Genomic DNA, 23,000 nt, shown 5'->3' on the forward strand with positions numbered 1-23,000 from the left:
CTGAATCACTCTAAACGTTCCCACAGAGATCTACTGAATCACACTCAACGTTCCCACCACAGAGATCTACTGAATCACTCTAAACGTTCCCACAGAGATCTACTGAATCACTCTAAACGTTCCCACCACAGAGATCTACTGAATCACACTAAACGTTCCCACCACAGAGATCTACTGAATCACTCTAAACGTTCCCACCACAGAGATCTACTGAATCACTCTAAACGTTCCCACCACAGAGATCTACTGAATCACTCTAAACGTTCCCACCACAGAGATCTACTGAATCACACTCAACGTTCCCACCACAGAGATCTACTGAATCACACTAAACGTTCCCACAGAGATCTACTGAATCACACTAAACGTTCCCACCACAGAGATCTACTGACTCACACTAAACGTTCCCACCACAGAGATCTACTGAATCACACTAAACGTTCCCACCACAGAGATCTACTGAATCACACTAAACGTTCCCACCACAGAGATCTACTGAATCACACTAAACGTTCCCACCACAGAGATCTACTGAATCACACTCAACGTTCCCACCACAGAGATCTACTGAATCACACTCAACGTTCCCACCACAGAGATCTACTGACTCACACTAAACGTTCCCACCACAGAGATCTACTGAATCACACTAAACGTTCCCACCACAGAGATCTACTGAATCACACTCAACGTTCCCACCACAGAGATCTACTGACTCACACTAAACGTTCCCACCACAGAGATCTACTGAATCACACTCAACGTTCCCACCACAGAGATCTACTGAATCACTCTAAACGTTCCCACAGAGATCTACTGAATCACTCTAAACGTTCCCACAGAGATCTACTGAATCACTCTAAACGTTCCCACCACAGAGATCTACTGAATCACTCTAAACGTTCCCACCACAGAGATCTACTGAATCACACTCAACGTTCCCACCACAGAGATCTACTGAATCACACTAAACGTTCCCACCACAGAGATCTACTGACTCACACTAAACGTTCCCACCACAGAGATCTACTGAATCACACTAAACGTTCCCATCACAGAGATCTACTGAATCACTCTAAACATTCCCACCACAGAGATCTACTGAATCACACTAAACGTTCCCACAGAGATCTACTGAATCACACTAAACGTTCCCACCACAGAGATCTACTGACTCACACTAAACGTTCCCACCACAGAGATCTACTGAATCACACTAAACGTTCCCACCACAGAGATCTACTGAATCACACTAAACGTTCCCACCACAGAGATCTACTGAATCACACTAAACGTTCCCACCACAGAGATCTACTGAATCACACTCAACGTTCCCACCACAGAGATCTACTGAATCACACTCAACGTTCCCACCACAGAGATCTACTGACTCACACTAAACGTTCCCACCACAGAGATCTACTGAATCACACTAAACGTTCCCACCACAGAGATCTACTGAATCACACTCAACGTTCCCACCACAGAGATCTACTGACTCACACTAAACGTTCCCACCACAGAGATCTACTGAATCACACTCAACGTTCCCACCACAGAGATCTACTGAATCACTCTAAACGTTCCCACAGAGATCTACTGAATCACTCTAAACGTTCCCACAGAGATCTACTGAATCACTCTAAACGTTCCCACCACAGAGATCTACTGAATCACTCTAAACGTTCCCACCACAGAGATCTACTGAATCACACTCAACGTTCCCACCACAGAGATCTACTGAATCACACTAAACGTTCCCACCACAGAGATCTACTGACTCACACTAAACGTTCCCACCACAGAGATCTACTGAATCACACTAAACGTTCCCATCACAGAGATCTACTGAATCACTCTAAACATTCCCACCACAGAGATCTACTGAATCACTCTAAACGTTCCCACCACAGAGATCTACTGAATCACTCTAAACGTTCCCACCACAGAGATCTACTGAATCACACTCAACGTTCCCACCACAGAGATCTACTGAATCACACTAAACGTTCCCACCACAGAGATCTACTGACTCACACTAAACGTTCCCACCACAGAGATCTACTGAATCACACTAAACGTTCCCACCACAGAGATCTACTGAATCACACTCAACGTTCCCACCACAGAGATCTACTGACTCACACTAAACGTTCCCACCACAGAGATCTACTGAATCACACTCAACGTTCCCACCACAGAGATCTACTGACTCACACTAAACATTCCCACCACAGAGATCTACTGAATCACACTAAACGTTCCCACCACAGAGATCTACTGAATCACACTCAACGTTCCCACCACAGAGATCTACTGACTCACACTAAACGTTCCCACCACAGAGATCTACTGAATCACACTCAACGTTCCCACCACAGAGATCTACTGACTCACACTAAACATTCCCACCACAGAGATCTACTGAATCACACTCAACGTTCCCACCACAGAGATCTACTGAATCACACTCAACGTTCCCACCACAGAGATCTACTGACTCACACTAAACGTTCCCACCACAGAGATCTACTGAATCACACTCAACGTTCCCACAGAGATCTACTGAATCACACTAAACGTTCCCACCACAGAGATCTACTGAATCACACTCAACGTTCCCACCACAGAGATCTACTGACTCACACTAAACGTTCCCACCACAGAGATCTACTGAATCACACTCAACGTTCCCACAGAGATCTACTGAATCACACTCAACGTTCCCACCACAGAGATCTACTGAATCACTCTAAACGTTCCCACAGAGATCTACTGAATCACTCTAAACGTTCCCACAGAGATCTACTGAATCACACTCAACGTTCCCACAGAGATCTACTGAATCACTCTAAACGTTCCCACAGAGATCTACTGAATCACACTCAACGTTCCCACAGAGATCTACTGAATCACACTAAACGTTCCCACAGAGATCTACTGAATCACACTAAACGTTCCCACAGAGATCTACTGAATCACTCTAAACGTTCCCACCACAGAGATCTACTCATCATCACACCAACAGCTCTTATTGACCTTGGCGTAGGCCTTCGTCTCTGCAAACTTAATCTTGAAATCAAACATCTCAGCCGGCGCCTGCTGCTGCAGCTCTGCTGAGGCTTCCTGCTGGCTGGTCAGCTCTCTGTTCACCTCCTGCAGCAGACACAAAGGAGGAGGATCAGCAAACACAAAGGAGGAGGATCAGCAGACACAAAGGAGGAGGATCAGCAGACACAAAGGAGGAGGATCAGCAGACACAAAGGAGGAGGATCAGCAGACACAAAGGAGGAGGATCAGATGTACCTGCAGGTGAGCTGTGAGCTCGCGGTACTTCTTGATGGTCTGCTGGTAATCAGCGACTGTCTCCTGCGCCGCCTCCACGTGTTTCTCGGACTCTCGGACTTTGGAGACGCCGAGGTCCAACATCTCCCTGAGCTCCAGCTCCGTCTCTCTGGCGTTCTCCTGCAGCTCGTCGTTCATCTCGTTTATAGCTTCCTGAACGGTGGAGACAACAGAACAGGGTCAGTCCCTCCCTGGATCATATATAAACAAATAAATAAATATATATATGTATGTATATATATATATATATATGTATATATATATTTATTAATACTGTATCAACTCATTCACAGTCTTTGTTCTTTCGAGCTTCAACAAGGTTGGCCACGACTTTACTAATACTGCTGTTAACTCACTTGATGTTTTGGTTGATGATGTAATAACTCAAGTCATCAGTTTAATCTTGTGTGCTTTTGACACGAGAACACTTTCTGGAGAAAACTAACAACATTCTGTACTGAATAGAAGGAAACTCCCAGACTGGGTCATTCATCTGGTAACAGGAAGTGATCACTGTTGACCGAGACGACAGGCCGAGGTCAATGGTTGACAGAGGTGCACGAATTAAAATACTATTATTACCTAAAAACATGTGGCCGTCATATTTAAACCACAATTAAAATAGTAACTGAACAGAAGCAACCAGCAGAGGGCAGCACATACATGAATGACTGACTCATATCAATGAGGAATGAGTCAGCAGTAACTCTCTGACCTCCTGCAGTCGTAGTAACACACGGAGATGCACCACTCTGTCGTTAGTGTTACATCATTGAAATGAACAAACTGAATCAAGTTAGCTTATCTCTCATATTCAAGTTCATTTAAACTCAATGAACTGATGTTCCACTCACCAGGTCAGTGACCGTCTCTCTCGTCTCCCTGACCTTCTCCTCCAGGTCCAGGTTCCTCTCTGTCAGCATCTCCACCATCTCCTCCGCCCCCAAGGCTGCATCCACCTGAGACAGAGCACCTCATCCTCATCATCCGCCTCCTCATCATCCGCCTCCTCATCATCCGCCTCCTCCTCCTCCTGGCGGCCTGCAGACTGATTGATGTCACTGCAGCAGCTCAGAAGCACTGACCTGTTCTTTGAGCTCGTCGATGGTCTTTTCTGCCACCGTCATCTCCTCCTGCAGCTTCTCCTTCTGGCTCCTCTGAGTGTCCAGCTCCACGTTCTTCTTCTCCATCTGCTTCTGCAGCTTCACGTGTTCCTGCTTCTCCGACGACGACAGGTCACGCATCCTGCAACACAGAGAAGACATTACGACCATTAACCATTAAGACCATTCACCATTAAGACCATTAAAACCTGGAGGAAGAAGAAGCTTCCAAACCTTTTGTATTAAATAAAACACTGGAATCCACATTCTACAACTACTACACTGCAGAACAGAAAATATACAAAAACCCTGAGAAGCAAGTGAGAAGAAGAAGTTCAGGTGATCCTTCTTCTAACCTTCTCTCCTGTTATGACTGAAGGGATGTCCGGATGTTTTGACGTGGGGTTGAATGAGGCAGGGGTCAGCAGCAACACCTAAGAACATCAACTATTTATGAAACAGAGACGTGGTGCACCTCAGCCCCTTGTGGCCAACATGAGTATTACACAAACAAAGCCTACATGTTCTTTCACCTGTTTCACAGACGGATGAACCTAAAGATGAACCATGGACCATCAGTCACAGTCACAGTTAGGATCAGACCTCTTCTCATCTCATCGTTTCTGTTAAGATCTTAACCTTTCTGATCCCGGTTCACTGAAGCAACACACACCTGACCAGAGCTTCCTTCAGCCTCCCGTTCTGCTCCTCCAGCTGCTTCACATGGTAACTGGACGCAGCTCCATCCGAACCTGTGAGCAACAGAGAACACAGCTGAGCTCTGCAGCATCCTGAGGCATTTATTCAACTCTTTCTGCAGCAGAAAGTAATTCATACATTGTTGATTCCACCTTGAAACTTCTGATTCCAACATGCAGTTCATCCTTTCATTGAGCTCCCTTCTGTTCAGAGTGTTCGGCCTGTTTTAGGCCGTAATTATTCAAACTTTAAGTATCAAAGCAGAAAGAAAAGCCAGTGTTCAGAGGTGACTCCCGTCACTTCAGGGTTCAGGATGTGCAGCACAGATAACTAAAGGTCTCAGCCCCACCTTTCTCCTCGATCTCGTGCTTGAGGATCTCCAGGTCCATGGTGAGCTCGTCCACTTTCTCCTTGTGGGAGTCGACCTCCAGCTGCAGAGACTCCGCCCTCTCCTCGGCCATCTCCTTATCCAGCGTGGCCATCTCGATGGCGTCCGCTGTGTCCGACATCTCCTCCATGTAATGCTCCTGGGCCTCCAGGGCTTCCTTTGCCTCCTACACACAGATCAGTATGTGTAGTTATACAGTCATACAGTTATATAGTTATACAGTTATACAGTTGTACAGTTATATAGTTATACAGTCATACAGTCATAAAGTTATATAGTTATACAGTTATACAGTTGTACAGTCGTATAGTTATATAGTCATAAAGTTATATAGTCATATAGTTATATAGTTGTATAGTTGTATAGTTATACAGTTATACAGTTATAAAGTTATATGGTTATATAGTCATACAGTCATACAGTTATATAGTTATACAGTCATAAAGTTATAAAGTTATATGGTTATATAGTCATACAGTCATACAGTTATATAGTTATACAGTCATAAAGTTATATGGTTATATAGTCATACAGTTATATAGTCGTACAGTCGTATAGTTGTATAGTTATACAGTCATACAGTCATAAAGTTATATGGTTATATAGTCATACAGTTATACAGTTATACAGTCGTATAGTTGTATAGTTATATAGTTATACAGTTATAGTTGTATAGTTATATAGTTATACAGTTATATAGTCGTACAGTCATACAGTTATATAGTCGTACAGTCGTATAGTTGTATAGTTATACAGTTATATAGTCGTACAGTCGTATAGTTGTATAGTTATACAGTCATAAAGTTATATGGTTATATAGTCATACAGTTATACAGTTATACAGTCGTATAGTTGTATAGTTATATAGTTATACAGTTATACAGTTATAGTTGTATAGTTATATAGTTATACAGTTATATAGTCGTATAGTTGTATAGTTATAGTTGTATAGTTATATAGTTATACAGTTATATAGTCATATAGTCGTATAGTTGTATAGTTATACAGTTATACAGTTATAGTTATATAGTTATACAGTTATACAGTCATATAGTTGTATAGTTATACAGTTATACAGTTATAGTTGTATAGTTATATAGTTATACAGTTATACAGTCGTATAGTTGTACAGTCGTACAGTCGTACAGTTGTACAGTCGTACAGTCGTACAGTTGTACAGTTGTATAGTTGTACAGTTGTATAGTCATATAGTTATATAGTTGTACAGTCATACAGTCGTACAGTTGTACAGTTGTATAGTCATATAGTTTGTCAAGAAGAGTTGAGCCCACAGAGCTGCCTCGAAAACATGCATACACGATCAGGGGAAGGTCAGGATATAAAAAGCATATAATCAGAAATCAATAGTTAAAGTGTAATCTAAAGATAAAGTGTATGATCGTTACATAACAAATGTTTAATACATAGAGTGATTTAACAAATGTAGACCTGATAATAATAATATGTGTATCTGAGTATAGTGCAGTCTGAGTGTAGAAAGTACGGAGAAAGAGGAAGTAAGCAGGGTGGTTGCTTCAAGGGATGGGGAAATAATGATGGTTGAGAAGAAGAGACACAAAGCACAATAATGATGAAGGATGAGATCAATAATCATTTTATAAGCAAATGTGTACTAACCAAACCGATTTAACAAATGTAAAAACGGATTAACAAATGTTCTGTGTGACCGGAGCTGCGATGTAAGAAAAGTGCTTGTCAGGATGACTTGCAGAAATTAGGAGAAGAGTGTTGCAAGGAATGAGTCAGAGGCAGGAAGCCTGGACTTATATGGACATGTTCGAACCCAACATCCTTTCCAGAGGGTGGGGGGGATGAGAGCATGTATTGAGCAGGAGGGGGGCTAGCAGCCCAAAAGTGTTATAAAAGAAGTAACTTGCAAACAGCAAGACGGGATTTCAACACGCGTGCTGTCCAAATGCACCAGATGAGAAGATACGGACGATTGCAACTGATGTATTGAGGACTTCGTCTCTGTTCACGGAAAGAAAACCGCTGTTCGTGGACAAGAAGATTTAAAGACGGAGGTTTTCCTCTCCCCACTGCTCGACTCTTAACATCTGGACAACGGAGAAGATGCAGCAGCCCGAGAAAGACTTTGTACTGAGTTTTGTGGACTGTTGGACGAACTCCGTTGCAGAGCAGGAGGAGACTGAGGGTCTGGCCAGACCTTCGCTCCTAACAACTCCAAAAGAACCTTTTTCATCGCACCATTGAACATCCAGCTCCAACCGAGCCGTCTCGGCAACTAAAACTAATGAGTATAATCAGAGAAGAAAATTAAATTAACGAATCAAGTGTAGTGACATTTTATGTGAGCTGTAGCTTTAACCCTTGCAAACTAACCAAATATAACCTGCAATAAATATCTAATCTGCATTTAAAGTAAATTTCTCAAGTGCATTCATTTGCTCAAGTAGTAAAAAGTTCCTCGTGGCAGTAAAAAGTTAAAGCCATTGTATGTCTAACAACTGAGTTCTGAAAGGTTATCCTAGAGACTGAATCCACTTAACAACCCCTTACGGTTTTAGCAAGAAGTAATCCTAGCCGTTAAAACCTAACCTGGCATTTACCAAGAGCACGGATCCATAAGAGGGAAGCTGCCATAACCGACGCGACTGGTAGGAGCGCCCGGGGTCAGGGTGGCCCCTCGACCGAGTGCACTCAGACCGGAGGAAGCAGGGTAGACGTCGGGAGTAACGGCAGTTAGAAGAGCCAGGCGAGTTCCCTCGCAAGAACACCAGCTCGACAATCTTTTAATAGAGAGCTGAGTCAGTAATTAGCCCCGTATCGGGCCAGAAGTACACCAGGATCTAACATGTGGCGCCCATAACGTGGGGCTCGACGGAAAAGGAGTACGTTGAGTCCAAAAGAAGAACCCCGGCAGCCAAGAGAGGCTGTCGTTCGTTTACGAAAAGACCTGAGGTGAGGCGTTGGGTAGAAAGTAAAGCTGCCCAAGCCACGAAGAAGTCCGATGGCGAGACATCCACGCATCGAAGCTGTGTGTGGTATTTACAAGCCAGCACAGGAGAAGCCGCAGGCGACGGGGAGCATCGACCAGACTCGCCCGACCTGTAGAGGGGCCAGAGCCTGATCCCATCCCTTCCTCAACGCGCGACGAGAGGCTTTGGGAGGAAGGCGACTCGAGACAACAAAGACAAAGTCCAAGATGCAAGTGCAGCAGAACGGACCAGATGTTCCAGGGACCGGCCGGCAGACGGAGGCGACCCAGCGGGACGAGCCAGCGGCCCAGATGAAGGAATCGACACCGGACGGCAGAGAGGACCCGATGGCGACGGAGGCAGCCCGCAGACGGCGACGACTCAGCAGGACGTGCCAGCGACATCGACCCAGGACCCGGCAGCAGACGGCAGCGAGGACCAGGAGGAGGACGGCGCTGGAGCACGCAGAGCGGCATCGGGAGGACCGACGCTGGATAAAGACGACAGAGGCAACGTCCCACATCAGGTCATCCTGTACGGAAGAGGATGGACCACCTGGGACGCTGCCATCCAACAACACCTAACCAACCTACATCAAGAAGAAAGTAGGGCATCGGTTAAAGGAGAGAGCGCTAAAAGTAAAAAAGTGGCTCATCAAGACCTATGGAGAAATATAGCCGAATTACAGCTAAGCATGGAGCTCGAAGTGGTGCACCAGAGGGCCCACACGCGAGAAGAAATTCACTGGCAAGGAAACGAAGAAGTGGATCGTTTCGTCCAGATGACACAAATTGTCTTTGTAGGGATCGAGAAGTGGGAAGAATTGCCCAAAGGAAGGGTAGTCCCAGAAGAGAGCGTGGAGGAGGTGGTGCAGGCAGTGCATGGCGCACTAGGATTTGCAGGCACCGTTCCAACGCAAAGGGAACTGGAAAAGCAGCGACTCTGGATTCCTGAAAAAGAAGTCCGCAGAATCCTAAAAAAAACAACAAAAAAAACTGTGAGTTGTGTGGTCGATACAACGCAGGAAGGAGAGGACAAAGGGAGGGGAGGACTCACCATTAAGAAAAGAGGAATCCAAGGAGTGGGGCAGCTGAAGCCGGTTCCGCATTAGGAGAAAACCAGGAACTCAAGAATGGCCACCAACATACAAGATTTACCACCCTACGTCAGAGTGGCCAATGTCAAAGGGGTGGTTAACATGAGAAGGAGTACTACGGGGCTCTGGGCAGGAAGAGCCCTGAGGAAGTTGGGTTGTGCAAGAAGTGATTTCTCTCCGGAGAAAAAAGAAGTGTTGCAATGGAGAGAAATTAAGAATGACTGTGTGGTCTGCCTGCTGCCGACCACCCTAGCCGTTGCATGGCAGGGACCCGGAGACCAGAAACCACTCCGGGTCACAGGAAAAAGAAAAGAGTTTAACCGCATGCGCCATAAACCGGTGAAGGTTATGGATGCATGCATATGCGGTACATGCCGTGTGGAGAAGTTAACAAGGTTAACCTTCATCACCTAGTGGTGATCGACAGCTGGGAGCAGGCATCAGGACCGTCTTCACCAGAGGACGACGTGCTCGTCATCACTGCCCCGGCCGACGAAAGCTTCCTGTGAGATTCCTACTAGCTAAGGCGAGGCAGCCTGTGACCTCAAGAAGGGGATGTCAAGAAGAGTTGAGCCCACAGAGCTGCCTCGAAAACATGCATACACGATCAGGGGAAGGTCAGGATATAAAAAGCATATAATCAGAAATCAATAGTTAAAGTGTAATCTAAAGATAAAGTGTATGATCGTTACATAACAAATGTTTAATACATAGAGTGATTTAACAAATGTAGACCTGATAATAATAATATGTGTATCTGAGTATAGTGCAGTCTGAGTGTAGAAAGTACGGAGAAAGAGGAAGTAAGCAGGGTGGTTGCTTCAAGGGATGGGGAAATAATGATGGTTGAGAAGAAGAGACACAAAGCACAATAATGATGAAGGATGAGATCAATAATCATTTTATAAGCAAATGTGTACTAACCAAACCGATTTAACAAATGTAAAAACGGATTAACAAATGTTCTGTGTGACCGGAGCTGCGATGTAAGAAAAGTGCTTGTCAGGATGACTTGCAGAAATTAGGAGAAGAGTGTTGCAAGGAATGAGTCAGAGGCAGGAAGCCTGGACTTATATGGACATGTTCGAACCCAACATCCTTTCCAGAGGGTGGGGGGGATGAGAGCATGTATTGAGCAGGAGGGGGGCTAGCAGCCCAAAAGTGTTATAAAAGAAGTAACTTGCAAACAGCAAGACGGGATTTCAACACGCGTGCTGTCCAAATGCACCAGATGAGAAGATACGGACGATTGCAACTGATGTATTGAGGACTTCGTCTCTGTTCACGGAAAGAAAACCGCTGTTCGTGGACAAGAAGATTTAAAGACGGAGGTTTTCCTCTCCCCACTGCTCGACTCTTAACATCTGGACAACGGAGAAGATGCAGCAGCCCGAGAAAGACTTTGTACTGAGTTTTGTGGACTGTTGGACGAACTCCGTTGCAGAGCAGGAGGAGACCGAGGGTCTGGCCAGACCTTCGCTCCTAACAACTCCAAAAGAACCTTTTTCATCGCACCATTGAACATCCAGCTCCAACCGAGCCGTCTCGGCAACTAAAACTAATGAGTATAATCAGAGAAGAAAATTAAATTAACGAATCAAGTGTAGTGACATTTTATGTGAGCTGTAGCTTTAACCCTTGCAAACTAACCAAATATAACCTGCAATAAATATCTAATCTGCATTTAAAGTAAATTTCTCAAGTGCATTCATTTGCTCAAGTAGTAAAAAGTTCCTCGTGGCAGTAAAAAGTTAAAGCCATTGTATGTCTAACAACTGAGTTCTGAAAGGTTATCCTAGAGACTGAATCCACTTAACAACCCCTTACGGTTTTAGCAAGAAGTAATCCTAGCCGTTAAAACCTAACCTGGCATTTACCAAGAGCACGGATCCATAAGAGGGAAGCTGCCATAACCGACGCGACTGGTAGGAGCGCCCGGGGTCAGGGTGGCCCCTCGACCGAGTGCACTCAGACCGGAGGAAGCAGGGTAGACGTCGGGAGTAACGGCAGTTAGAAGAGCCAGGCGAGTTCCCTCGCAAGAACACCAGCTCGACAATCTTTTAATAGAGAGCTGAGTCAGTAATTAGCCCCGTATCGGGCCAGAAGTACCCAGGATCTAACAAGTTGTACAGTTGTACAGTTGTATAGTTGTATAGTTGTAGTTGTACAGTTGTATAGTTGTATAGTCATATAGTTATATAGTTATATAGTTGTACAGTCATACAGTTGTACAGTTGTACAGTTGTATAGTTGTAGTTGTACAGTTGTATAGTTGTATAGTCATATAGTTATATAGTTATATAGTTGTACAGTCGTACAGTTGTACAGTTGTATAGTTGTAGCCGTACAGTTGTACAGTTGTATAGTTGTATAGTTGTATAGTTGTACAGTTGTACAGTTGTATAGTTGTATAGTTGTAGTTGTACAGTTGTATAGTTGTATAGTTGTAGTTATATAGTTATATAGTTGTACAGTCATACAGTTGTACAGTTGTATAGTTGTACAGTCGTACAGTTGTACAGTTGTATAGTTGTACAGTCGTACAGTTGTACAGTTGTACAGTTGTATAGTCATATAGTTATATAGTTATATAGTTGTACAGTCATACAGTTGTATAGTTGTATAGTTGTATAGTTGTAGTTGTACAGTTGTATAGTTGTATAGTCGTATAGTTATACAGTTATATAGTTGTATAGTCGTACAGTTGTATAGTTGTATAGTCGTATAGTTATATAGTTATATAGTTGTACAGTCGTACAGTTGTATAGTTGTAGCCGTACAGTTGTACAGTTGTACAGTTGTATAGTTGTATAGTTGTACAGTTGTATAGTCATATAGTTGTACAGTCGTACAGTTGTATAGTTGTACAGTTGTACAGTTGTATAGTTGTAGTTGTACAGTTGTATAGTTGTAGTTGTACAGTTGTATAGTTGTATAGTTGTAGTTGTACAGTTGTATAGTTGTACAGTTGTACAGTTGTATAGTTGTATAGTTGTACAGTTGTACAGTTGTATAGTTGTATAGTTGTAGTTGTACAGTTGTATAGTTGTATAGTCATATAGTTATACAGTCATACAGTTAGTTATTGTCCATAGAGTTGCAATACAATCTTTAACACCTGCAAGGAAATGTTTCTCTCTTTCTGCATTTTTGTTCTTCATCGCTCGTTTGCATCTTTAAATGAAGTGAACTCTTCATTTGAAGGCTGTATTGTATTGTATAGGTGTGGTTATAATGATAATAATCTGTTTATGATGTCTGTAGTGTGGGTTTGTGTCGTATTAGGAGAAGTACTGTCTCCTCCACTCTGATCTGCTCTTGCCTTTTATATGTGTTCATATAAAACGACACAGTGAAGCAGAGTTCTGTTCCCTCATCGCTACATGTAGGACATTGTTCAGTTCTTCTCTGTTCAATATGTACAATAATGATGAGCTGCTTTATTGTTTCTCTGTAACATTAACGTTCAGAACTAACTGAGAAAGAATCAAAGTTCATGAAAAACACAACTTGTTCACATGTAGTTCACATAGTTCACACATGTTACTCATGTGAATGTCACGTTATGTATGATCTCCTATCTGTTCCTATCTTAAGTCTCCCTGAAGATCTCCTGGTGGGTCTGCAGCTCCTCACCCTCTTGGCCTCCTTCAGTTGTTTCTGCAGCTCGGCCTGCTGCTCCTGCATCTTGCTCTTCCACTCCTGCAGCTGCTCCAGCTGGATCTTGTGCTTCTCCAGCTCCTTCAGCTTGGCCTTGTCCTCCGTCCGCTTCATCTTCAGCGTCTCCAGCTTCTCCTCCAGGTCCTTCACCTGAGCACGCAGCGCCTCCTCCTCCTGTATGCAGGGTGATACCAAGGAGGAGGAGGAGGAGGAGGAGGAGGAGGAGGACGGCAGAAGGATGAGATGATGAAGTGGACAGATGGGAGAAGATGGACATTAGTAATCACACATTTAAAGAGACAAAGGGAGTCTAGTCCTCCTCCATTACTTCACTTTTTCATTCTTTACTTTTTCTTTAATTGTTCCACTTTCATGTTTTTTAAGGAGTGAACAGGTGAACAGCAGCTTTCATCTTATGTATTAGAAGCTTTCATTTCACTTGCCATGCAGTGACTCCTCCTGTGGAGTGGAGGAACGAAGGACACACTTAATATATGTGCTGATGCACACCTCACACACACTACTTAAAACACGATGGACACACTTAATATACGTGCTGATGCACACCTCACACACACTACTTAAAACACGATGGACACACTTAATATACGTGCTGATGCACACCTCACACACACTACTTAAAACACGATGGACACACTTAATATACGTGCTGATGCACACCTCACACACACTACTTAAAACACGATGGACACACTTAATATACGTGCTGATGCACACCTCACACACACTACTTAAAACACGATGGACACACTTAATATATGTGCTGATGCACACCTCACACACACTACTTAAAACACGATGGACACACTTAATATACGTGCTGATGCACACCTCACACACACTACTTATAACACGATGGACACACTTAATATACGTGCTGATGCACACCTCACACACTACTTTAGTCCTGAAATAAAGACCTTCAGCCTGTGAACAGACGCGTCTCACACACAGCGATTACAGACTGGAGGTCACACCTTGGACAGCTGGTTAACATGTTAGTGAGAGAAACAACACTTCAATATTAGGTGCAAAACACCGTCACATCACGCCACATGACTGCACCTGTGTTTCCACCATGACGTCCTCCTGAGGGGATAAAACATGAATCAGACCGACTGTTCAGATCGAACTCCAGACGGCAGCTAACTACTCATAAAGTACATGCTCTTCTGTGTGTCGCCAGTGATTCCACCTGAACACAGTTCATGATCAACAAAGAGTTCACAGACAATTAAGCAACTTCACGAGATCACATTGACTAATGCTTGGTCATCTTCATCATCTTCATCAGCCACGTGGTCCAGACTTCATCACTGAAAGTGAACTAATGATACGCCAGTTCAGAACTAAAGCGTGAGACTGTTGGACACCGATGCTATCAGATTAACAGTAGTGGTGTCTATTGATAGAAGTGAGAGTTGGGCAGACTGAGTGCCCCTCAGAGCTCCATCCTGGGCCCACTGCGTTCAGCTACAGATAAATAAAAGCATCACACCTCTGCAGACGACACCTCGCTGTATAAACCTGAAACCTCCACAGCTCAGAGCTTCCAGATGACTGTTCAACACAATATCTGTTGCTTTTTGCTGTTTTACCAAATATGTGATGAAGAAGGAACTCCACACACAAGAAAACAGTACAATTACTAACTAACCTCTAACTCACTCACTAACAACTAACTCACTCACTAACCTCGAACTCACCAACTACTAACCTCTAACTCACAAACAACTAACTAACCTCTAACTCACTAACAACTAACTAACCTCTAACTCACTAACAGCTAACTAACCTCTAACTCACTAACTACTAACTAACCTCTAACTAACTAGCCTCTAACTACTAACTAACTAACCTCTAACTCACTAACTACTAACTAACTAGCCTCTAACTCATGAACTACTAACCTCTAACTCACAAACAACTAACTAACCTCTAACTCACTAACTACTAACCTCTAACTCGCTCACTCACTAACTAACCTCTAACTCACTAACTAACCTAACTCACTAACTACTAACTAACTAACCAACCTCTAACTCACTCACTAACTACTAATTAACTAACCTCTAAGTCACTAACAACTAACTAACCTAACTCACTAACTACTAACTGACTAACCAACCTCTAACTCACTCACTAACTACTAATTAACTAACCTCTAACTCACTAACTACTAACTAACTAACCTCTAACTCACTAACTACTAACTAACTAACCTCTCACTCACTCACTCACTAACCTCTAACTCACTAACTTTAACTTCTCACTGAATCTCAGGTGTGATTTGTTTTACTTGTGATCAATCCAGCCGAACACTACGTGTCCAACATTCACACCAAGTCTCTACAGTGTGTACTAAACTGCTAAACTACATGTGTTAAACAGTCTATTGAGTATCCACACTGTCTGCTGTGAGTAACTGTATCTCGTTGCATTTCTAGTGTGATCACATGACAAAGCATGACACCAACACAAAGTGAATACTTAGAGGAGCTGTGGAACAGCAAACGTCACGTCTGATTTAACTCCCACACTTCTGCTCTCTGAAGACGTCTTTGATCTCGATGGCACGATGTGCATTGTGTTACAACACACCAGTGTCATGCTCACTATGTACAGCATGTTTCATCACAGCTGGCATTAGTCACCTGTTTCCTGTATGTGACACCTATAAATATCAGAAGTGTGAGTCCTCACCGCGTCGTTCCTCAGTATGTTATGAATGCACCTCATCCTAAACGAATCAGCAAGCTGCTGATGTTCTGAAGGCGGATAACTGACCTTGCTGGGGCCGGGGGCCGGAGGGTTCCCTGGGGAGTGCAGGGTGGGGATGACCGGAGCAGCCAGAGGGGTCTGGGCCGGCGTGCTGGGCTCGCTGCTGCTCATCTCCCCAGCAGAGGCCGAGCCGGACGCAGCGCCCCTCCCCCCCGCAGGTCGGCTGGGCTGCTGAAAGACAACAAGGAGACAGAAAGCGTGACTACGTGTACAATGAGAAGATTCTACTGGTATGAGTGACTGTGATGAGGTTGAATGGTTCCTCACTGCATGGTTACATGCATTTAGCATCCTGGTTAGAGTCGTATTCAGGACGATGACACTGAAGATAAAGTAAAGCTGTCTGTCTCTGCGTGTTTCTGATCAGATGTGTGTTTGTGCGTGTTTGTGTGTTCGTGTGTGTTTACGTGTGTTTGTGTTTACGTGTGTTCATGTTTACGTGTGTGTTTACGTGTGTGTGTGTTTACGTGTGTTCGTGTTTACGTGTGTTCGTGTTTACGTGTGTTCGTGTTTACGTGTGTTTATGTGTGTGTGTTTGTGTTTACGTGTGTTTGTGTTTACGTGTGTTCGTGGTTACGTGTGTGTGTTTACGTGTGTTTGTGTTTACGTGTGTGTGTTTGTGTGTGTGTGTGTGTGTTTACTTGTGTTTACGTGTGTGTGTTTACGTGTGTTCATGTTTACGTGTGTGTTTACGTGTGTTTGTGTTTACGTGTGTTCGTGTTTACGTGTGTGTGTGTGTGTGTTTACGTGCATTTGTGTTTACGTGTGTTTGTGTTTACGTGTGTTTGTGTGTGTGTGTGTGTTTACGTGTGTTTGTGTTTACGTGTGTTTGTGTTTACGTGTGTTTACGTGTGTGTGTGTTTACGTGTGTTTGTGTGTGTGTGTGTGTTTACGTGTGTTTGTGTTTACGTGTGTTTGTGTTTACGTGTGTTTGTGTTTACGTGTGTGTGTTTACGTGTGTTTGTGTTTACGTGTGTTTGTGTTTATGTGTGTGTGTTTACGTGTGTGTGTGTTTACGTGTGTTTGTGTTTACGTGTGTGTTTACGTGTGTTTGTGTTTACGTGTGTGTGTTTACGTGTGTTTGTGTTTACGTGTGTTTGTGTTTACGTGTGTGTGTGTTTACGTGTGTATTTATATGTGTTTACGTGTGTTTGTGTTTACGTGTGTTCGTGTTTACGTGTGTATTTATATGTGTTTACGTGTGTTTGTGTTTACGTGTGTTTGTGTTTACGTGTGTTTACGTGTGTTTACGTTTACGTGTGTTTGTGTTTACGTGTGTTCGTGTTTACGTGTGTTTACGTGTGTTTGTGTTTACGTGTGTATTTATATGTGTTTACGTGTGTTTACGTGTGTGTGTGTTTACGTGTGTATTTATATGTGTTTACGTGTGTTTGTGTTTACGTGTGTTCGTGTTTACGTGTGTATTTATATGTGTTTACGTGTGTTTGTGTTTACGTGTGTTTGTGTTTACATGTGTTTGTGTTTACGTGTGTTTACGTGTGTTTACGTTTACGTGTGTTTGTGTTTACGTGTGTTCGTGTTTACGTGTGTTTACGTGTGTTTGTGTTTACGTGTGTTTACGTGTGTTTGTGTTTACGTGTGTTTACGTGTGTTTGTGTTTACGTGTGTTTACGTGTGTTTGTGTTTACGTGTGTTTACGTGTGTTTGTGTTTACGTGTGTGTGTTTACGTGTGTTTGTGTTTACGTGTGTGTGTGTTTACGTGTGTTTGTGTTTACGTGTGTTTGTGTTTACGTGTGTTCGTGGTTATGTGTTTGTGTTTACGTGTGTTCGTGGTTACGTGTGTGTGTTTACGTGTGTTTGTGTTTACGTGTGTGTGTTTGTGTGTGTGTGTGTGTGTTTACGTGTGTTTACGTGTGTTTGTGTTTACGTGTGTTCATGTTTACGTGTGTGTTTACGTGTGTTTGTGTTTACGTGTGTTCGTGTTTACGTGTGTGTGTGTGTGTGTTTACGTGCATTTGTGTTTACGTGTGTTTGTGTTTACGTGTGTGTGTGTGTGTGTGTGTGTGTTTACGTGTGTTTGTGTTTACGTGTGTTTGTGTTTACGTGTGTTTACGTGTGTGTGTGTTTACGTGTGTTTGTGTGTGTGTGTGTGTTTACGTGTGTTTGTGTTTACGTGTGTTTGTGTTTACGTGTGTTTGTGTTTACATGTGTGTGTGTTTACGTGTGTTTGTGTTTACGTGTGTTTGTGTTTACGTGTGTGTGTGTTTACGTGTGTATTTATATGTGTTTACGTGTGTTTGTGTTTACGTGTGTTCGTGTTTACGTGTGTATTTATATGTGTTTACATGTGTTTGTGTTTACGTGTGTTTGTGTTTACGTGTATTTGTGTTTACGTGTGTGTGTGTTTACGTGTGTTTACGTTTACGTGTGTTTGTGTTTACGTGTGTTCGTGTTTACGTGTGTTTACGTGTGTTTGTGTTTACGTGTGTTTGTGTTTACGTGTGTTCGTGTTTACGTGTGTTTACGTGTGTTTGTGTTTACGTGTGTTTGTGTTTACGTGTGTGTGTTTACGTGTGTTTGTGTTTACGTGTGTTTGTGTTTACGTGTGTTTACGTGTGTTTGTGTTTACGTGTGTTTACGTGTGTTTGTGTTTACGTGTGTTTACGTGTGTGTGTGTTTACGTGTGTTTGTGTTTACGTGTGTTTACGTGTGTTTGTGTTTACGTGTGTTTACGTGTGTGTGTGTTTACGTGTGTTTGTGTTTACGTGTGTTTACGTGTGTGTGTGTTTACGTGTGTTTGTGTTTACGTGTGTTTACGTGTACGTGTGTTTGTGTTTACGTGTGTTTGTGTTTACGTGTGTTTACGTGTGTTTGTGTTTACGTGTGTTTACGTGTGTTTGTGTTTACGTGTGTTTGTGTTTACGTGTGTGTTAAACAGTGACTACAGCTGCTGCAGCAGAGGAACTGATTCTTGCTGTAAATACACATGTAAAGCAACGTGCAACTAGAACAATGATGTTGCTATCAAGCAAAATAATGAAGATAAAATGGATCATTGGTGGTGATGTGTAGTCACAGCTCGGCATCACACACACAAACACACAAACTGCTTCATGAAGTAAAACAACAATCAAATCATTCAAAGTGAGAGAAATGAGAAACCTGCAGACTGAGGACTGGGCTCACCTTGGGCCTTCTGACCGTGGTCTGATGAGGAGAGGAAGGAGAAGAAGAGGAGAGGAAGGAGGAGGAGAGGAAGGAGAAGAAGAGGAGAGGAAGGAGGAGGAGAGGAAGGAGAAGAAGTGGAAAAAGGTTAAAGGGCAGCAGAGGAGGAGAGGAGGGAAGGAAACAAACAGCCAGGGTTAGTGATTCAAGGCAAAGTTCATTTTAAACTGGAAATCACAGACAACATGACGAGATGGTTTCATGAAACGCACAATAAAAACCTTTGACAGGCAGCACAATGAACCCGTTATCATGCGACATCCCTACAGATCTCTCCTCTCTCGTCCTAGCTGGTCTCCAGGGTCTCATCTCTTCCCCCCACGTGACCAAACTCCTCAGAAACAACATGGACACTGAGACTGGTACGGCCACCGGGACCTAAATGACTGCTTTGTGTCTCGCACAGACGACGTTCACCGGAGAACAATTCACCATGAAGGAGAACATTCACCGCAAAGGAGAACATTCACCATGAAGGAGAACATTCACCATGAAGGAGAACATTCACCGCAAAGGAGACATTCACCATGAAGGAGACATTCACCATGAAGGAGAACATTCACCATGAAGGAGAACATTCACCGCGAAGGAGAACATTCACCATGAAGGAGAACATTCACCATGAAGGAGAACATTCACCATGAAGGAGAACATTCACCATGAAGGAGAACATTCACCGCAAAGGAGACATTCACCATGAAGGAGACATTCACCATGAAGGAGAACATTCACCATGAAGGAGAACATTCACCGCAAAGGAGAACATTCACCATGAAGGAGAACATTCACCATGAAGGAGAACAATTCACCATGAAGGAGAACATTCACCGCAAAGGAGAACATTCACCATGAAGGAGAACATTCACCATGAAGGAGAACATTCACCATGAAGGAGAACATTCACCGCAAAGGAGACATTCACCATGAAGGAGACATTCACCATGAAGGAGAACATTCACCGCGAAGGAGAACATTCACCATGAAGGAGAACATTCACCGCGAAGGAGAACATTCACCATGAAGGAGAACATTCACCGCGAAGGAGAACATTCACCATGAAGGAGAACATTCACCACGAAGGAGACATTCACCATGAAGGAGAACATTCACCATGAAGGAGACATTCACCATGAAGGACAACATTCACCATGAAGGAGACATTCACCATGAAGGAGAACATTCACCATGAAGGAGACATTCACCATGAAGGAGACATTCACCATGAAGGAGAACATTCACCATGAAGGAGACATTCACCATGAAGGAGAACATTCACCATGAAGGAGACATTCACCATGAAGGAGACATTCACCATGAAGGAGACATTCACCATGAAGGAGACATTCACCATGAAGGAGAACATTCACCATGAAGGAGACATTCACCATGAAGGAGAACATTCACCATGAAGGAGACATTCACCATGAAGGAGACATTCACCATGAAGGAGACATTCACCATGAAGGAGAACATTCACCATGAAGGAGACATTCACCATGAAGGAGAACATTCACCATGAAGGAGAACATTCACCATGAAGGAGAACATTCACCATGAAGGAGACATTCACCATGAAGGAGACATTCACCATGAAGGAGACATTCACCATGAAGGAGACATTCACCATGAAGGAGAACATTCACCATGAAGGAGACATTCACCATGAAGGAGACATTCACCATGAAGGAGAACATTCACCATGAAGGAGAACAAAGAGCATCTCACAATGTATTGTGAGACTGTAACTCGACAGAGATACATTCTATAGATGATATGGTTTCTAGATCAATGACATCATATATAAACGTTAACATGTATGTGTGTGTAAAGCTGTATACCCTCTCATCTCTACACATGTTGTGGCTGTTCTGGAGCTTTTGATTTATATTTTCTCCATTAATTGTTCAAATGTCTTGTTTGACCAACGGTCCAAAATATAAAGATTCTACAACTTAGACGCTGTGGTGTCGTGCTGTAGATACGAGGACAGGCTGTACTGAGATCAGCCTGTTTGCTCCCTTCATCTGCAACCAAGAGTGAAGTCATGTGATTCCCCTCTGATGGTAAAAGGGGCTTCTGCATGATGAGGCCGAATAACAGATAAACGCTTGTGCTGTCCACACAAACACAACTGCACACACACGGATAGACATCAGGGCTGAGCAACAGGTAAACTGATAAAATACGGTCGCAATCGAGCTGCAGCTACGCTTCCAAACTGACAATATCAGAGATCGCTTGAGGGAAAATAAAAAGGGCGATTATCATCAAAACATTCCAGCATGACGTTTGCAGCAGCCCTGCAACACATGCATGGTGACAACAACAACAACAACATCCTAACAGACAAGGAGCATCGTATGCAGTTCTGTACCTTCCGGGGTGCAGGAGTCTGTCTCATCATATTTGCAAGAGAAGAAGACACACACACACACACAGTCACCAAGAAATACACACACACACACACACACACAGGGAGGTGATAAAACAGGTAAAGATGTTCGATCCACAGAGACCCGGACGGACGGACGGACGGACGGACGGACGGACAGTTACAGCCGAACAGACAGACAGGCAGCCACTCAGGCCGGGAAGCTGCAGTGGTGGAAATGGCCGCAGCGATGTTTTCCCAGGCTCCCCCTCCCGTCCTCTGTCCTCCTGCTATCGTCCTCCTTTATGTCCTCCTGCTCAGCTGCTCTCATAATCCTCAGTCGGTGCCTCCCTCTCCTTCCTCCCCCGTTTACGACTCGGACATCTCGCTGCCGAGAGCCTTCCGACCTGCTTCTGCTCACAAGGAGACGCCTCGCCTCCTCTCTCCCCTCCTGTCTCACCCCCCCCCCCCTTTCTCGCTCTGCTTGTTGTGATTTGCCAGCCCAGCCAATGCCCTGCTCCCGCATTACATCACTGTAATGATCCTCCCTCCCTCCTCAAACACCCACTCGGGGGAGGTGAGACGGCGTGTGACATGGGACAAACAGAGGATGTGAGACGGAGGAGAGACGGAGGAGAGACGGAGGAACATGAGCAGCAAGCCTCTCTTGTCACCTAGCAACACTGCAGAGCTCTGATCTGTAACATGTTAAAAACGATCTGCTTCTTCTCCCTGAAGCAAAGAACCATCTTAAAGGATATTTACATGATAGATGTTTATGATCTTTGTATCTGTTGTTGTAATGAAGTTCATCTTCATACTCGTTCTTTTCATATTTTAACTTATTGTGTGTCATTATGTTGTTTCATACATGATATTATGCAGTAATGTGGACTCATCTGCAGTCATGAGGGGTGAGCAGCATGGATGCGTGAAACTACTCCATTACATTAAGACGTAGACGTCATGATGTCATATTAGAGGTTACGCTGTCCATCCTTTCCAGCTGCAACACATTCATGTATTTATGATGTGTATGAATCTGAACTGGTCCATTCTGCAGAATGAATACTTTTACTTTTGGTACTTTCAGTATATTTTGAACGCAGGGCTTGTACTTGTACCACAGTATTTGTACACTAGTATTGCTACTTTAACTCAGAGTACTGTCCATACCTAACAGTGTATTTGTTCTATTCTGATGACTTGTTCATTAAAATAAACTTTACAAAATGGATGAAAACATTCAGCGTTAACAGACTGAAAGTAGACGCTAGTCTTGAGCTTCAGGTGTAACAAAGGGGATTTTTGTATAAACTGATTTAACAGGTCAGTTCATTCCTCTGCTCCACGAATCTCTTCTCCGCACCAGCAGCAGGGCGAGAGCAT

The 23,000-nt window shown here is 43.6% G+C and overlaps 1 protein-coding gene across 1 annotated transcript in view; it reads right to left on the reverse strand.

Moving 5' to 3' along the window:
• dctn1b (dynactin 1b) overlaps positions 1 to 23,000 on the reverse strand; it is a 43,969-nt gene that overhangs the window by 11,155 nt on the left and 9,814 nt on the right. Inside the window, exons 5-14 of the mRNA XM_079286724.1 lie at positions 21,615 to 21,632; positions 19,202 to 19,222; positions 16,060 to 16,224; positions 13,228 to 13,425; positions 5,497 to 5,701; positions 5,122 to 5,200; positions 4,431 to 4,590; positions 4,200 to 4,304; positions 3,307 to 3,498; positions 3,040 to 3,156 (exon numbers count right to left, since the gene is read on the reverse strand). Of these exons, the coding sequence (XP_079142850.1) occupies positions 3,040 to 3,156; positions 3,307 to 3,498; positions 4,200 to 4,304; positions 4,431 to 4,590; positions 5,122 to 5,200; positions 5,497 to 5,701; positions 13,228 to 13,425; positions 16,060 to 16,224; positions 19,202 to 19,222; positions 21,615 to 21,632 (1,260 nt within the window). The remainder of the gene's footprint in view (positions 1 to 3,039; positions 3,157 to 3,306; positions 3,499 to 4,199; positions 4,305 to 4,430; positions 4,591 to 5,121; positions 5,201 to 5,496; positions 5,702 to 13,227; positions 13,426 to 16,059; positions 16,225 to 19,201; positions 19,223 to 21,614; positions 21,633 to 23,000) is intronic.

Source organism: Melanostigma gelatinosum, assembly GCF_949748355.1.
Source record: "Melanostigma gelatinosum genome assembly, chromosome: 16".
Lineage (NCBI taxonomy): Eukaryota > Metazoa > Chordata > Actinopteri > Perciformes > Zoarcidae > Melanostigma > Melanostigma gelatinosum.